General features: G+C 44.7%; 1 protein-coding gene across 4 annotated transcripts in view; it reads right to left on the bottom strand.

Moving 5' to 3' along the window:
* Positions 1 to 18067, bottom strand: part of SLC15A2 (solute carrier family 15 member 2) — a 144937-nt gene that overhangs the window by 66342 nt on the left and 60528 nt on the right. For all 4 annotated transcript variants that reach the window (XM_060261865.1, XM_060261866.1, XM_060261864.1 and 1 more), the window contains 8 exons: positions 13981 to 14063; positions 12978 to 13064; positions 12270 to 12359; positions 11857 to 11901; positions 9040 to 9072; positions 8664 to 8752; positions 4556 to 4637; positions 2701 to 2826 (listed from right to left, as the gene is read on the bottom strand). In XM_060261865.1, coding sequence (XP_060117848.1) covers positions 2701 to 2826; positions 4556 to 4637; positions 8664 to 8752; positions 9040 to 9072; positions 11857 to 11901; positions 12270 to 12359; positions 12978 to 13064; positions 13981 to 14063 — 635 coding nt within the window. The remainder of the gene's footprint in view (positions 1 to 2700; positions 2827 to 4555; positions 4638 to 8663; positions 8753 to 9039; positions 9073 to 11856; positions 11902 to 12269; positions 12360 to 12977; positions 13065 to 13980; positions 14064 to 18067) is intronic.

The raw sequence follows: 18067 nt of genomic DNA, 5'->3' as shown, positions 1-18067 counted from the left end.
AGAGTTTGGGGAGTTGGCGGGACTTTACATAAATAAAGAAAAATCTAAAATTTTGTGTAAGAATATGCAGATAAATAGACAACAAGAACTATAAAGACTAACGGGCTGTGAAGTTACCTCTAAGGTAAAGTACCTAGGGGTAGAGATAACAATGAAAAATATTGATTTGTTTAAGAATAATTATGAGAAGTTATGGCGTAGAATAGAGGAAGATGTGCTAAAATGGAACAAGCTCAATTTGTCATTGCTGGGCAGAATAGCTGCAATAAAAATGAATATTCTACCAAGGATAATGTATCTGTTTCAAACTATTCCCATTGTGAAAGATGCTAAACAGTTCGATAAATGGCGAAGGAAAATTTCAGAATTTGTGTGGACTGGGAAGAAACCAAGGATTAAAATGAAAATCTTGACAGATGCAAAAGAGAGAGGCGGATTCCAATTACCAGATTTGAAATTGTATCATGAAGCAGTTTGTTTAGTATGGATGAAAGAATGGATAACGTTGTTAAATAAAAAACTTTTAATGTTGGAAGGCCATGGAAAAAAAATTGGCTGGCATTCATACTTATACTATGGAAAAAAGAAGATGGATGGCCTTTTCTCTCACCATTATATAAGAAGTAATCTACTAAATGTGTGGATAAAGTATAAGAAATATGGTGATGAGAGGAGACCTTTGTGGATAGTGCCAGCTGAAGTGATAAAGATAACGGCTAAAACAGCCAAAGAAAAACGGCTATCATACAATCAGCTACTAAAAATACAAAGTGGAAAAATAGAACTGAAAACTGCAGAAGAACTGAGTTACAAGTATGATTGGTTTCAAATGCAACAAATAAAAAGTTTGGTGGAGAATGATATCAAAACTGAAGGAATAAGGAAGGAGCAAACAGAAATGGAAAGAGTTCTGCTTGGAGATAATGAGAAATTAATTTCAAAAGTATACAAATTACTTTTACAATGATCTACAGAAGATGAAGTAGTGAAATCTCAGATGATAAAATGGGCAATTAATGTAAATAAAGAAATAAAGATGGAATCTTTGTGGAAAAATTCTATGAAACTCGCAACATGTCATAGTATTAAAGAAAACTGTTTTAAGATGATGTATAGATGGTATATGACTCCAAAAAAATTAGCAAAAATGAACAACAAGATGCCAGATAGGTGTTGGAAATGTAAAAAGCACGAAGGTTCTTTCTACCATATGTGGTGGACTTGTGAAAGGGCTAAAAAGTTTTGGCAAATGATTTAGCAAGAGATTTCTAAGATTTTGGGATATGAATTCAATAAAGTGGCAGAGACTTTTCTGCTGGGATTACAAATGGAAAAATTTCCAAAAGAAGACAACTTTAATATGGTACTTGCTCTCAGTTGCTAGGACATTGTATGCGCAGCTGTGGAAGCAAGAAAAAATACCAGAGAAATGGGATTGGATTACAAAAGTTATGTCTTGGAGTGAAATGGACAAATTAACAAGAAAATTAAGAGACTATTATTTGGAACTTTTTAAGTTGGAGTGGAAGAAATTCAGAAGATACGTAGAAAAAGAGTGGAAAATAAAAGGACATTGGACAATCTTTGATAATGATTAAGGTTTTTAAAATAAGAATATAACTGTTGGTTGTTGGGGTTTTTTCTTTCTTTAATAGTTAAGCGTACCTTTAATATTTGTTTCCTTTAAGTAAATAACACTGGCGGGGGTCAAGTAACGGGGGGAGGGGTGGGGGAAAAGTAAGATATGGGGTAGAAAGTGTTTTTTCCTTTTACTTTAAGTTTTTATAAGTTGTAGATATAGTTTTGCTACCATATGTCACTAATAAAATTGTTTATTACAAAAAGAAAATGCAAGGAAAGGGCAATCCAAGAAGAATGACAGCTTAAGAATTTGGCCCAGACTTCTCTAACAGAATATAAGTGTTTGCCTGAACAAAACAAACAGACCTAAATCATGGTGGAAACAATGGCCATCCAGGAGGCAGCCGCACTCCTTCCTTGAATTAATATCACTAACAAGCCATGCCAAAAAAGCACTTGTCTGCCAACTGGATGCACTCAACGTGCTTGTGTTTCCTTCTAAAAGAAAATGAAAATGGGAGATATTCATATCCCCAAACTGTGTTTTAAGATAATCACCCCCTGCTTTATATCGTTCTCTTTCTTTTTAACCCCCCCTCCCCCATTCAAGTATGTTCTCTTCACATCTAAACAACACTGAAATGCCGCTTGAGTAAAAGCAGCGGGAAACATAGATCATATAAAGACACCTTTTCTGGCACATATTCATCACAGAAGAATTAACCTTTTTTTCCCTAATTATAAGTAAATGTAGCCAGCCATCTGTGCCTTTTCTATTGAAATGCACTGGGGGCCCTCTGATGTCAAAGTCACAGTGCCCTGTAGAGGTGTGTCACCGCTCCATATGGCAAGAGTGGTAGTAAGAGGAGGAAGGTTGAATTTTGTTCTGAATGCATATCTGAAAGAACGGATGCTTCCTTCATCATCCAGAAGTCACAGCACCACGCCTGTCAGTGGGGAAAGGATCTATTTACGGGGAAGAAATGTAAAATAACAAATATCACATGCACTTTGCTTCCTGGGGTGGTCTTCCGAGAAATTTAGCTAAGGCCTGTTGACTTAAACGGATCCCATGGGATCGCTTCCCTCATTCAGCACGGAAACAAGCAATAAACTCACATGAAAAGGCTCTATTGAAAGCAGAAATAGGTCACGATGCAGAACTGACACTTCAATATCGCTGTCTGCCAAATTCAGGACTTGAATGTAACTTTCTTTTGGAACTGGATCAGGCATAGCGTTCTCCTAATAAAGAGAAAACATTTCACTGTAGATAGTACAGCGCTAACACAGGGCACTGAGCCTCCATTCCCTCCCTTGCAGCTGCTGTATAATGACTGCAGGACACAGTATCTCTTACTTAAAGGCAATAAAGTAGCTCATTGTGGAAAATGGTATTTTCATGCATCCGCAAAGCTTGTCTCCGTCCAATAACTCACCGAGTCCGGTACAAGGTGCTGGTTATGACCTTTAAAGCCCTATATGGCCTAGGACCTGCCTACCTGAAGGACCGTCTCTCCCCACATGTTCCCCAGAGAGTACTGAGATCGGGAACTCAAAACCTCCTTGTTATCCCTGGGCCAAAAGAAGCCCGTCTAAAGTCTACCAGGGACCGGGCCTTTTCTGTTATGGCCCCTTCCTGGTGGAACCAGCTGCCATAAGAGGTGAGGGCCCTGCGGGACCTTGCTCAGTTCCGCAGGGCCTGTAAGACAACCCTCTTCCGGCTGGCCTATAACTAACCGGCACAAGAAACTAAGTGTGGTTTTACTAGACTTCTGCTGCTTTTAATGTCTTATTGTTTTAAATGTTTAATTATTTTAATTGTTTAAATGCTTAAACCCTATTTATGTGGGATCCTATGTTGTAAGCCGCCCCGAGCCACTTGGTGGGAAGGGCGGGATATAAATCGTAAAATAAATAAATAAATAAAATAATGTCTACAGGTTGGATCCAGCCTGAGCGGCCTTCCTCCAACTTATGCGGCTCTTTCGCGGAAAGGAATAGCCACTTAAGCCGGAGGAAAACTCCTTAGGCAGGCTAAAAGAATGGAGGATGGGTCTACCTCACTAACAGCCTCCCTTGGAAATGACCTCATGAAACTGAAGCATCCAAACAAAAACAATGAACAAAATGAGTCAAATCCAAGTAGAAAAAATCTCTGCACATCTGTTATGTCTTGAACATAAGCTGTTGTACCGCATGGCGATCGCTATAGAGGCGATCCATGGGTCCCCGGATGTAGCTCGCCCGACGCCCCGTCCAACAAGATCTGAGGCGGGAAGTTGGACTGACCAGGATTGGACTGGCCAGACGAGGGGGCAGTTCCGGGTAATGTATATAAGCAGGACCCGGCCCGCGTGCTCTCTCTCTTGTAATGTGCTACTGAATAAACCATGTTGCCTCCAACCCGTCTCGGTTCTCAGTACATTACAACATCCCCAATAATTATCAAAGATTTCAGGTTTTCACGGCTGGTAACATCATTAGGGTTTGTAGAGTCTTTCGGGATCAAGTGCCGTGTTCTACTGGAGAAAGTTTTCCTTCCAGACGTTTCGTTCTCAGCTGCGGAGAACATCCTCAGTGGCGTTGCAGCCGGAGCAGGCGCTCAGACCTTCTTGGCTGCTGTGCATTGAGGGTGCTGTGCATTGAGGGTGCTGCTCAATGCACAGCAGCCAAGAAGGTCTGAGCGCCTGCTCCGGCAGCAACGCCACTGAGGATGTTCTCCGCAGCTGAGAACGAAACGTCTGGAAGGAAAACTTTCTCCAGTAGAACACGGCACTTGATCCCGAAAGACTCTACAATCCCCAATAATTGTTGATCCAGATTTCCCCACAGCCGTTGTCACCTCTGTTCCGTTTTGTTACTTTTAAAAAACAGGCATCCAACAAACAGCTACAGAGAGAAGAAGAAATCTCCACCCATCTGCAGAAAAGATGCTTCCCTTCCTGCCTGCCTGCAGCAGCTTGGTGCTTACCTCTATCTTGAGTTCTACAACAGCTGCAGCTCCAAATGCCAGGCCTGCAAGGATCATGCCAGTTGCCATCTTTTTAATGGGCCTGACAGTAAATCAAATGTAATGTAATTATAATATACATGCAATATAAAATGGATCATAATGTTCCTCTGAGCCCAAGATCAGCTTATATTAAGCCACAAGAACAGGTAGCATTTCAATTAGGTACTGCTGTATTCAGCAGTCCTTTAACTTAAAGCCTGCTTGTTATATTACTATGAGGAGAGCACTGAGGCCATTGAAACGGATATGCTCTTTAATAATTTTCTGTGCTTGAAGGATTCATGAGGTCTTGCGCTCAGCTCTTCGAGGAGGATACTATGCCTGGCATTTAATTAATGCGTGAGGAGGAGGAAACCACCCCTCATGCTCCATCTTCCAATTTCTTTTGGAGAGGGGGAACAGAAAAACTGCCTCAGGTTATTGAACTACAAGAATTGAGGGAATGTAAGAAATAAATTGCATACCATCCGTATTTTTTACAGTGGGTTAAATGCATTTGGATATCCCTGGCCCTAAATGGATGAAGAGGAGGTCAAATGAGGATTTCAGTTGTGAGAGATCCCCTACCTTTGCAGAAGCATACTGGGTATACTGGAGACATTGGGACCCACATAACCTCCAGAACCGCTGGGGGCCAAAAGCTGTTGCACATGTACACTGCCCGCATTATACCAGGAAACACTGACAAACTTCAGGACAATTTGCCTGATCTTCTACTGCCCAAAGCTCCCACCAGTTGTGATGGGCTCTGTCAGGAGCTCCAAGGTTCGCAGCAATTCCAAGGAAATGATACAAAAGATCCAGGTTTGCTTACAAGGAGATTTTTTTAATAAAGCATCAAGACCTACAGAAAATGCAGGTTGTGCTTTCATTAGATGGGCCTCGAGTGGCACACACATAGCGAAGCTTACCAGAATCCAAAACTACATACATAACTAAAACTAGGCATCTTATACCCTAAGTACTGGCTATCATACCAGTCAAACAACCATTAATTAAACTAAACCAAACACTTGGATGGGAAAGGCCTTGTATCTGGTGTAGGGTTGTCAGACCCTTCCCAGTGCGGGTGGGGATCTCCCAGTTTTGGGCAACCCCCTCTTACTGGCAGGAATTCAGAAATCATCGTGATGTGCCTATGAAAACTGGAAATAGCATAGGCATGTTGGGGAGTGTAGAGTATTGGAATCAGCACAGCGCCGCGCAACCCGAGCCGCCCGCGGGTCGCCTTGCGCAGCGCGGGAAAGCCACCCCAATCAGCTCCAAGGGCGGGAAGTTCAACTGGCCAGGATTGGGCTGGCCAGCAAAGGGGATGTTCCGGGATGCTTGTATATATTAGCGGACCCGACCGCGTGTTAACCAGTTCGGTAGTGTGCTAGCTATTAAATACTTATGCCTTCACCACGACTCGTCTCTCAGTACACTACACTGGCGACGAAGGTGGGATCTAGCTAGGCCAGGCCACCCCGCGGGGAACCAGCCCTGGCCGGAGACGAGGAAGGCGAGAGACCGACGACCGAGCAGCCCGCCGCCACCATGGCGAACTCTAGCGTAACGACGGGCCACCTTGCTGAATTCAACCCAGAGCACCCCGAGAGATGGGAGACCTACACCGAACGGGTCGAGTGCTACCTGAGGGCGAACTTGATCACTGATGATGACCGGAAGAGAGACGTCCTGCTGAGCGTCTGTGGGGAAGAGACCTTCGAAATCGCACGAAACCTCTCCGCTCCAGAAAGGCTGACCGAGAGATCCTACGGGGAGATCGTGAGACTCCTCACGGGCCACTTTGCGCCCCAACCCTCCATCGTCGCCCGCCGATTCCTCTTCCACAAGAGGGACCAGAAGTCGGGGGAGACAGCGGCGGTCTACCTGGCGGCACTTCGGCAAATCGCCGGGAACTGCAGTTTTGATAAGAGGGACGAAGCCCTGAGGGACCGTTTCGTCTGGGGCCTCCGAGACGAACGGCTGCAACAGAAGCTCTTCGCAAAAGAAGAGCTCACCCTACAACAAGCCTTCAACGAGGCGACGGCGTTTGAGAGGGCCACCAAGGCGTACGGCCAGCAACGCGGGGAGGCAGTACACCAGGGTGAAGCAGAGCCAGAGGTCCGAGCAGAGGGAGACGCGTTCCAGCTCCGACGACCGCAAAGAACCGACACACGGGCCCCCGCGAGGCCACGAGCAACGGAGAGGCCCACCGCCACCACCGGTTCCAGGTGCGCCAGCTGCGGCGACCCCCACGAGCGAAGGGACTGCCCGTACCGCCACCTGGACTGCCGCAGCTGTGGGAAGACGGGCCACATCGCCCGGGCTTGCCGGGCCAAAAACAGCCGCCGCCAACCGTCAGCGCATCACGACTCCTTGGATGCCTACACGACGGCTTCCACCAGTCTACAGGTACTGAACCTGCCCCTTGCAGCCCCCGACAAGGTCAAAATGTCGGTCCTGATCGAGGGCGCCCCATGCCTCATGGAAGTAGACTCGGGTTCCTCCATCTCGATCATTTCGGAGGAAACCCTCAAGAGACTATGCCCCCGCCGCCGCCTCCATACGAGGCCAGCGGACTTCGTATTAAGGGACTTTCAAAAAAACCCGGTACACATCGTGGGGTGGGCCCGGGTGAATGTGGAACGAGGGAGTTTTAGAGGACCCCTAGACATCCTGGTGGTCAAGCGCCAACTGACCACACTCCTAGGGCTGGCTTGGTTCCAGCCTCTGGGAATCCAGCTAGTGGGGGTAGACCACATGCGGACCAGCAATTTCGACGGGGTCTGCCGGGAGTTCCCAGAGGTCTTCGACGGGTCCCTGGGGAGCTACAAGGGGCCGCCCATCACCCTACCGATCGACCCAACGGTCCGGCCCATAAGGCTCAAGGCGAGACGCGTCCCGTTCGCCCTAAAACCGAAAATAGAGGCGGAACTGGACCGCCTCACGGCCCAAGGCGTCCTAGAGCCAGTCACATACGCCGACTGGGAGACCCCTATAGTGACACCCGTAAAACCCAACGGGGCATGCTCTGTTTTTTGGGCAAAACTCGTTATGATTTGAATTGAATTCTATCATAGAGTTTTGCCCAAAAAACAGAGCATCATTCCCTGACATCCCTGATGTGCCTATGTCACTTCCAGCTTACTTATGTCGCAGTTTTCCTCCCCAATCCTGGAAAGTCCCTCCTCCTCCCCTGCTGGCACGACAATTGGACCGGGCAACCCTAATCTTGTGTCTAGCGGGTGGAAGACACAAGACAGGCCTTTGAAGATGAGGCCTGTTAACAATCATGAGAGAGAGGAACGTTTCCTTGTGAGTGGCCGATCACCGTTCTCCCACACAGCTCAGGGCAACTAAGCACCAGCATGTAAGAAGATATTGGATTTATATCCCGCCCTCCACTCCGAAGAGTCTCAGAGCGGCTCACAATCTCCTCTACCTTCCTCCCCCACAACAGACACCCTGTGAGGTGGGTGGGGCTGGAGAGGGCTCTCCCAGCAGCTGCCCTTTCAAGGACAACCTCTGCCAGAGCTATGGCTGACCCAAGGCCATGCTAGCAGGTGCAAGTGGAGGAGTGAGGAATCAAACCCGGTTCTCCCAGATAAGAGTCCGCACACTTAACCACTACACCAAACTGGTTATCTTGTAACATGCAGGCCATACATCAGTTTTCCTTAAACCTAAATCAGCAGGCTTTATTTTCTGTTACTATCCTTAAGATATTGATATTGAAAAAAATGACCAAGGTGTTGGTGCCTCTTGGCAGCTTGCCTAAGATTTGTGGCACTACTTCATTGTCACCAGATGTCCGAAAACAACTGAGCTGGCCCCTGCTCAGAGCCACAACCAAGCAGGGGCATGGAGTCCAGTAATGCCTGTCGAATCACCAAATTGTTGATGAGTCCTGCAGACCACACTACTGGTATTAGTGGGCTGTATGTATGTGTAGTGCCTTCCTGTTTTGGACCTATGTATGCCTCTGTGTTTGTGCAGGCATGCATACATTGGTGGATCCGTGGGTTTGTCTGTGCAAGAATTTATACTGAAACAATGGACATACCAGAACGTCGGTACTTACGTGAAATTTAATTTGCACAGGTTTATCAAAGGGTAAAGCCCCAAGTCAAAAACTGGGATGAGGATGAGGATCAAGAGAGGATTTAAAAACTGCAAAAGCAAACAATGCATCAGATTAGCAATTCATGGTAACTAAGGATTATTCTTTAGGAACATCAAAAAAAGACACAGGAAAATGTTCCAAAGCCTCATTTTAAAACTACCATTTAGTACTGCAGGAGTTTCTCCTGCTTTTTGGTAGATTATGTGATTGTTCATATGACTGTGATTACGTATACGAAGCTGTAAATCGTTAAGCAATTACATAATTGTTGCTACTTCAGCTCAATCAATGGGAGGACAGATATAGTAATCCCAGATAATAGCAATTGCTCTACCTGCATCTGGTCAGGTTGAAGGACAAGTCCTCCCTGAAATATAATGACATTGAAATTGGTTAGCAAACAAAATAAGGCAACTGTGGCAGATCTGACAGCAATGAAGCAGACAGCCAATAAATGTGGGGTGCTTAGCAGCTGAAACGACTTCCCAGTGGACTCCGCATTCTCCTTGACATGAAAAGAACAACGCATTGGAAGCAGGCCATCTGTAGGATGTAAGAGAGATCCCAGAGCATCACCCCCTTAGATAATAATATCTCTAAACAGCAGCAGAATTACTCTTGTACATTTTTTATTAAAAAAAGAACTGTATCCATTTCTTAATGGCTTTGTTCGTGTAATCATAATTCATCTATTTCTTCATTCATGCTCTACAGTGTGTGTGTGTGTGTGTGTGTGTGTGTGTGTGTGTATATAAATTTTTTGCCACTGTGTGACACAGAGTGTTGGACTGGATGGGCCATTGGCCTGATCCAACATGGCTTCTCTTCTGTTCTTATGTGACACAGAGTGTTGGACTGGATGGGCCATTGGCCTGATCCAACATGGCTTCTCTTATGTTCTTATGTGACACAGAGTGTTGGACTGGATGGGCCATTGGCCTGATCTAACATGGCTTCTCTTATGTTCTTATGTTCTTACTCAGCTGTATACATGCACAAGCTAAGTACATAGTTTGGGGCCTTAGCATGCCTTAATCTGTAGATATAAATCAGGGCCAAATCCAAAGGTGCAAAATCAAGTAAAAGTATATATTTTTTACTCTTCAACTCTTTTTGAAGAACTACTGCAAGCTGAACAGATTCCCCTGATGAAGCCTGTTGGTGAAATGCATAGGGAATGTTTGGAAATTTAACAGAGTAATAAAATATACTTTTGCCTGATTTGCTTTAATGGCCTTGGTCCTGTTTTTAATCTCCTGTGACTTTATTTTCTAATTCCACTGGCACATTACTCTCCATCCTGCCCTTTTGTTTGCAGTTTCCTAGTCAACTCTCAGTTGTAAACATAGGAATACATGAAGCTGCGTTATACTGAGTCAGACCCTGACCGATTTTGCACTCAGTTTACCCCGCTCTCCTGTTCGTCTTCCCTGCGTGGTGTCTGTCGGATTTCCCACTATCTGCGCTGGAGTTACAGGAAGTGTTGCGGCTTTCCTGCAGCAAACAGAAACTGGTTTTTAGTGGTTTCCGTTTGCTGCGCAAAAGCTGCGAGGCTTCCTGTAGCTCCAGCGCAGATAGTGGGAAATCCGACGGACGCCGCGCGGAGAAGATGAACGGAAGAGCGAGGTAAGCTGAGTGCAAAATTGGTCCCTCTGTCCACCAAAGTCAGCATTTTCTCCTCAGACAGACAGTGGCTCTCTCTCTCTTTTCATATTGTCTACCACATGATCTTTTTAGCTCAAGATGCTGGGTACTGAAACTAGGACCTTCTGAATTCCACTGAGCCACAGCTCTTCCCCAAATGTGGTGTTAATCTGCAATGGATTTGTGTAATATGAATATTTTTCTCTGTTGCCATCCTGGTATTTTAATAAATTTATTTGACATTTTAACTTGTAACTAGTGTATGCTGTTTCTTGACTGTAAGTTTTATACGTTGTTACCCACTGAGCCCATTCTTGGGGAGGGCAGGTTATAAATATAAATAAATAAATAATATAGCTGCATGAGTGATTAATTATAGCCCCTTCAGCCTAACATTCTGAATTGTCCTAGTGATAGATTATGTTTCGCATCACATTCCCTAACTCCTTGTGGCCCCCTGTAAGTTTTATGGTTCCCGCACCAGAACTACAGACTTTTCCATAAGTCCATGGGCAAACTAATGCATGGGTTATCTCTGGGATAATACTGCACACAAAGTTATTTTTTTAGGATTAGGAAATCCTAATTCTATTGTGCAATGGAGCCATCATGGTGCATCATTAAACCATTCTGCCATGGAGCTCACCTGATGGTCACCTAAGCAAATATCTTTCAGCCATTCTTTGCTTGTCGGATAATGTGATGTGTAAATCCAAGAGTAATCCTTTAGCTTCGTAGAAAAGGACAAGATACAAAGGTCAAGAGGACAAGATACAAATCTAACATCTATCAACGCTATCACCACCCCACCCCCATGACTACCATTACCATCACCACCATTACTACCAATAGTACTGGGAGTAGCAGCAGTACTACTGCTAAATGTGGTTGAAGCCGTGCTGGAGAATTCATACTCTTAAGAATGCTAGGAGTCCTGCTGATCCAAAACGTGTGTTGGGTTCAATGCAGACAGGTTTCCTTTCGTTCAGTTTCCTATAGTTCCCCGTCCTGCTATAGCCCCCACCGCATATTACTTTTGCCCATTCAAGTCCTATGAACAAAGGAACCTCCTCCTAACTTTTTTTAACTAGCAGAAATGCTGGATGGATCCAACTCATCACCATCTTCTGTTCCACACAGTGTACTGGAGGGGCCATGGCTCAGCGGTGAAGGAAATGCTTCACTTGTACATTCAATCCCTGGCATTTTCCATTAAAAGCATCTCGGATAACAGGGTTATGAAGTATCTCTGCACATGACCCTGGTGTGCTGCTGCAAGTCCAAATGGACCAAATATATAACTCAGTACAAGGTAGCATCATATATTCCCTGCTCTAACATCCTCAGACTAGGCTTCCTAATTGTTATGGTCACAATTATTATCTTTAATGGAACACTTGTTTTTTTAATCACTTGAAATGTCACCCTTTATTTTACTGCAAGTCCACTATTTAAAACGTTCTTAAAATTAGAAATAGCATTATTTTGAATAACCTTATGCACTTACAAAATCAGTATTCATTTTAGTGGCTTGGAGTGTCCATCTAGAGCCCTAAAGAAAGAATAAAAGGAAAGCGTAATCATAACTACAACAGTTTAATGAATGCATGAGAGATAGCAAATCATACAAGCAATGCTTGAAGATCCCTTTCCTCTCCCACTCCCAAGACATTTCCTTTTTTTATTTTTTCTTCAGTTACATGTATATTTTATTTAAATTTTTATCCAGCCTTTCCTCAAAATGGCTGACTATGGATAATGAAAACAAAACAAAATTCCACTATGAAGTGACTATGACAATATTATACTAGAACTATTTCTCTAATTTATTTATGGCCACATGTACATATTTCTGAATACGCATCGCCTGGGAAAGTCGGCAGTGAAATACTAAGAACTGACAAACTAACAAACAAATACCTGTTGGTCAAAGAGAGCCCAGAACATTGGCAGCGGGATAAAGAGGAACAGGACTCGGGTCACTATTTTCACTTCCGTGATCAATTTGCTCTGTGAAGGGGAATTCAAAACAAACATGAGAAACAGAAAGCACTATGCAGGACAAAGCTTTCTACACACAAAGATCTACTCCTGGATTACTGCACAACATTGATTTCAGACAAATTTTTGGTTACTTCCTTGAGTTACTTTGGACTGAGAAAGTCATGGCAAGTTTAGAGACTTGCATGTTTTGGCATCCGTCAGGACCTCAACATGTCACCTCCTATAATGTAAAATGGATGCAATCAAAGTGTTTGGAAACCTGTCTGTCAAGCAGATGCACTCTTCATACAGCTGGGACTGGTTGTAGCTTCCTGACAACAATCTATACCATAGCGGACTTATGTTAACAGCTACATAATGTGTGAAATAGCCCTCAGACTTGCTTTACAAACCTGTGGATTGAGATTTGTTTGCCCCACTGATTTTGATCTAGATCATCGGAACAAACAGTTTTGTCATACAGCCTATCGCCTTAATATATGACAATCCTCTGAGCATCCATGATTATTGGATGATGGCTTTGCTAAGACATTTAAAGAAAATTAGACTTCCACTTTGATTACACTGATAACCTACATCTGTAGAGATCTGTATATATTAACGTACTTCAAATATGCGACTTACTGAGTATTTTTCTGATGCCCAGTCTAGCCAATGCTCCCTCTTGGGAATCTGCTGGGAGCGATTCTTTATGCGGTTTGTAAAAGCAAACTACAAGGGAAAGGAAGCAATTATGAGATATGTGTGGGTTAACATGGCATTCAGATGTTATAACCAATTACTACGTCACATGAGCCAGAATTCTAAACTGGGGTTAAACTAAGGTTTAGAATTCCAGATTATGTGGAGAAAAACGAACTCCAATTTACCAAGGTCCCTGCATTTGGACATTATGGTGAACTGAAGCTTGATCGTAAAAAGTTGTTTTGCATTAGGCTTCACATGGGAAATTAGAAGACAGGTGTACAACATGTGGATCACAACAGATTGCATTTGGGACCAACCGGTGCTTAACTGCAGTTTGAAATGATGTCCAAATGCAGAATTAATTGTGCTTTGTGCATATGAAGTCGCACATTCTCCCCTCCCAGCTCAACCAAGATACATAATCTCATTATTAATGAAAGTTTTATGAAAAATCCCTCCCCCTTTACTAAGTAGCATTTATTTATTTAGAGCATTAATTTATTTAGGCCATTTATTTCTTTATTTTGGCCATCTGTACACCCCACCTTTCTCCTAGTTCTATCAAGGCAAAGGACTTGATTCCTGGGCCAAGCTCCTCTGAAGCTCCAAGCTCCAGGAAGATGTATATGTTCCCCACCCCCTCCCATATGTTCAGCCTGTGTGCCTGGAACATATGAACATATGAAGCTGCCTTATACTGAATCAGACCTTTGGTCCATCAAAGTCAGTATTGTCTACTCAGACTGGCAGCGGCTCTCGAGGGTCTCAAGATGAGGTTTTTCACACCTGTTTGCCTGGACCCTTTTTTGGAGATGCCAGGGATTGAACCTGGGACCTTCTGCTTCCCAAGCAGATGCTCTACCACTGAGCCATCGTCCCTCCCCAATGGAAAACTATTTTAAAACTATGTATCAGAACCATAACTAAGAAATGAGCTCACCGAAATGCACTTGCAGACTTCAAGTAAGATATTTCCTTGAGGTGGAGCCTTTTTGTACAGTCCGTTTCCAGCAATAAACACAACTGTAAAAGAATTGCAGTTTAACTGTAGAAAGTTGGCACTCTGTTATTTCCTGATCTATCCATGAACAAGTCAATGGGCATTTCTTTCTCTGTGGAGGAAATGCCCATTGACATGTTCACGGACAGATCAGGAAATATCATCCTTCATCAAAGTATTGATTGCTGTTGTCTAGGAGTAAGTGAGAGATGATGAGTGAAGCTGCATCTAAGATAGAGAGACCAAGGGAGAGATCTTGGGGTCATTGTAGATAACTCACTGAAAATGTCAAGACATTTTGCGATTGCAATTAAAAAAGGCCAACGCCATGCTGGGAATTATTAGGAAGGGAACTGATAACAAATCAGCCAGTATCATAATGCCCCTGTATAAATCAATGGTGTGGACTCATTTGGAAAACTGTGTACAATTCTGGTCACCGCACCTCAAAAAGGATATTATAGCATTGGAAAAAGTCCAGAAAAGGGCAACTAGAATGATTAAAGGTATGGAACACTTTTCCTATGAAGAAAGGTTAAAACGCTTGCGGCTTTTTAGCTTGGAGAAACGTCGACTGTGGGGTGACATGATAGAGGTTTACAAGATTATGCATGTGATGGAGAAAGTAGAGAAAGAAGTACTTTTCTCCCTTTCTCACAATACAAGAACTCATGGGCATTCAATGAAATTGCTGAGCAGTAGGGTTAGAACGGATAAAAGGAAGTACAGATAAAAGGAAGGGTGATTAACATGTGGAATTCACTGCCAAAGGACGTGGTGGTGGCTACAAGCATAGCCAGCTTCAAGAGGGGATTGGATAAAAATATGGAGCAGAGGTCCATCAGTGGCTATTAGCCACAGCATATTATTGGAACTGTCTGGGGCAGTGATGCTCTGTATTCTTGGTGCTTGGTGGGGGGGGGGGGAGCCAAAGTGGAAGGGCTTCTAGCCCCACTTGTGAACCTCCTTTTTTTTTTTTACCACTGTGTGACGCAGAGTGTTGGACTAGATGGCCCACTGGCCTGATCCAACATGGCTTCTCTTATGTTCTTATAGCAGCAGGTTTTGTATGATGTGCCACTAGTATTCATGCTAGGAAGAAATGCAATTGACATAATCTTCGAGGTGTCACAGCTTTCACACCACTGTCTATGGTTTTCAAATGAGATTTTGTCCCTTGATAAACAATTATAACCTTTTTTGCAAAGATGTTGGAGAAGAGAAATAAAATCTAAAATTTCTAGTCCTAAATTACCCTTGTGTTTGTATATGGATGGTCTGATGCCAAATTCTGCCTACTGCGCAATTTTCAAAGATTTATAACACCAGCAGCAGTAACAATAACATATGTATTTGAGCAGATTCTTAAAAAAGGAACTGTGGCATTTGCTTGTATGTGATGTACTTTTCAAACGCTGGTGTCAGATGACATCCACAGCAAACTGATACAAAGAAATCACATGGTAAATAAGTTTCTGGAATCCTGTGAACAAGTTGTTTTTCGAAAGATAAAACAAGTTAAAAACATTCCTATAATATCAGCCGACGGCATCTCCAGGTCTTCTGTTCTCTGTAAAGAACCTCATTTTAATACCAGTGAAAATGATAAAGCATTCTTGGCATTTTCTGGAATTATTTTAATCTCAGTGTTCAGGATAAAACAATTTCAAATATCCATATGGGCTGTGGAACCGGTGGTGGTAAGGAGAGGTATCTTTGAAACAGGTGTAGGCTTGATCATGGAGTTTATTATGTCTTTCAAACAAGATTAGACAAAATGTATTGATGACATTTCTCTCAATAGCTAGTTTATATTCTAATAGGCGATTGTGGCCCCATCTACAGATACTTATATTTGCTGGCCCGCATTGACAGAAGGGAGATTTTCCTCCAACTTGGAGACTCCCCAGATTTGCAGAGAATCGGAAGCTTGCAGCCTGCAGCGTAGCTGCTAGGCTGCTTCTGCGCTGTTTGCCTCCCTGGGAGGGGGAGTCAGAAGTCGCCCATTTGGGCGTGCAATGTGAGGGGCGGGGCTAGCCACTTTAACGGCTAGCTCCATGTTCCCCTCAGTTCATTCCATCGTTGATTGGCCCTCCCTCCCGCCCTGTCTGTTATGTAGGCTTGGCTGGTTGCCTCATTTGAGGAGCCGGGTAGGAATTTTTTACACCCAGCTGATTGGCTGTTGCTGGGGTGTGTTTTTCGCCTACCCTGCATAGCAGTGCAGTGGATTGTGGAATTGGCTCAGGGAAGGTGCCTTTAAATAGTTGGTCACTTTAGTTGGCAGGTTTTTGGACACTTTAGTTGGCAGGTTTAGGACACTATGCGGCTAGGGGAGGACTGTGAAGCATCCCCCTTTTGGGGAATTTGGGGTCTGGCATGAACAACCTGGGGTTTGGAGACCCGGGTTTGGAGAATGCAGACTGTCCAGGAGGCTCGGCTAGAGGGTGCCTTTCTTGTGAGACGTGCGTCTGGGTTTGGGGCCCTCTGGTGCGTGCCTCCCTGCTGGGCCTGCCTGGAGGGAGCTGAGTTGCTCAGCTCTGGCTGGGGGCTGGGTCTCTCACCCGTTAATGGCAGGGGAGCGGTCGCGGTGACCCCTAGCCCTGACCAGGCCGCTGGTGGGGTACCCTTGCTGTTTATGCTGTTAGTTAATAAAGTTAATAAAATAATAGTTTATTCCAATGCATTGTGTCTGACTCTTTATTCCGACCTTGGGGGGCAAATCTAAAAACCTGGGGGGTGGGGTGGAATGGGGTATAAATCCTCCAGAACAGAGAAGCGCTCTCTGTACATGTGCAGACAACACTTCTATACTGGAACTGCTGTGAGGGGCAGACAGGCTTCCCAATCCCCAGGTCCCAGCGGGGGATCCCCCGATTTTACAGGCTTCCCCCCTCCCCCAGCCAGCTGGCCAGTGGGGGAAGCCCCACCCCCCACAGCCATTATGCACCTCCACAAAAGATTCCCATAGGGAATGATGGGGAATTGATCTGTGGGTATCGGGGGCTCTGGGGGGGGGGCTGTTTTTTGAGGTAGAGGTGCCAAATTTTCAGTATAGCATCTAGTGCCTCTCCCCAAAATACCTTCCAAGTCTCAAAAGGATTGGACCAGGGGGGTCCAATTCTATGAGCCCCAAAAGAGGGTGCCCCTATCCTTCATTATTTCCTATGGAAGGAAGGCATTTTAAAAGGTGTGCCGTCCCTTTAAATGTGATGACCAGAACTCCCTTGGAGTTCAATTATGCTTGTCACACCCTTGCTCCTGGCTCCGCCCCCAATGTCTCCTGGCTCCACCCCCAAAGTCCCCAGATATTTCTTGAATTGGACTTGGCAACCCTAGGGGCAGATGCTGTAGCCACCACATCACCTTGCTTTGTTGCCATGGCCTCATGACCCAGCATGGATCCAGGCACTGCTGCTATAGCCAGTGAGGTTCTCCAGGCCAGGCACAGTTCCTGGGATCAATGCTATGGTTCCCAACATTGTTGCCACTGCCCTGGGCCTAGCATGGCTCCAGGCATTGCCGCTGCAGCCAGTGCTGACTCCGGCCATTGCCATTGCCACTGCAGTGCAGTCTGGTGCAACTCCCTGGATCACAAATACAGCCAGAACGGTCTCCAGCCACTGCTCTCTTCAATTTCTCCCCCTACTGAGAGGAGCAGTTCACATCCTGAGCAGAATATAACTGCTGTAATCTTAAAATGGGCAACAGACAGTACAAGTCATCTGCCCTGAGCCCACTTGGGAAAGGGCGGAATATAAATCCACCAAATTAAAAAAATAAATATGACCCTGAAAGGCTGATTGCCGCTGAGTGGGGCTTCCAGTGTGAATGAGTGGCTGCTCACCCATACAGCTGAGAGGGAACGCTGCTCCAGGCCAAGTGCAATTCTCCGGTGTGCTGCCCCACCACAAGCTATGCTGGCATCAGTCCATCAGGACATAGAAGACATTGAGGAAATAGTGATAAAGGTGTTCAGTGCTAAGAACCTCAACTGCCGCTCTCTCTAGAACACAACATTCTTATCTCC

The sequence above is a fragment of the Heteronotia binoei genome, chromosome 21, assembly GCF_032191835.1.
Source record: "Heteronotia binoei isolate CCM8104 ecotype False Entrance Well chromosome 21, APGP_CSIRO_Hbin_v1, whole genome shotgun sequence".
In the NCBI taxonomy this organism is placed as follows: domain Eukaryota; kingdom Metazoa; phylum Chordata; class Lepidosauria; order Squamata; family Gekkonidae; genus Heteronotia; species Heteronotia binoei.
The sequence above is the reverse complement of the archived record's forward strand: the minus strand, read 5'-3'. Positions and strand labels throughout refer to the sequence as shown.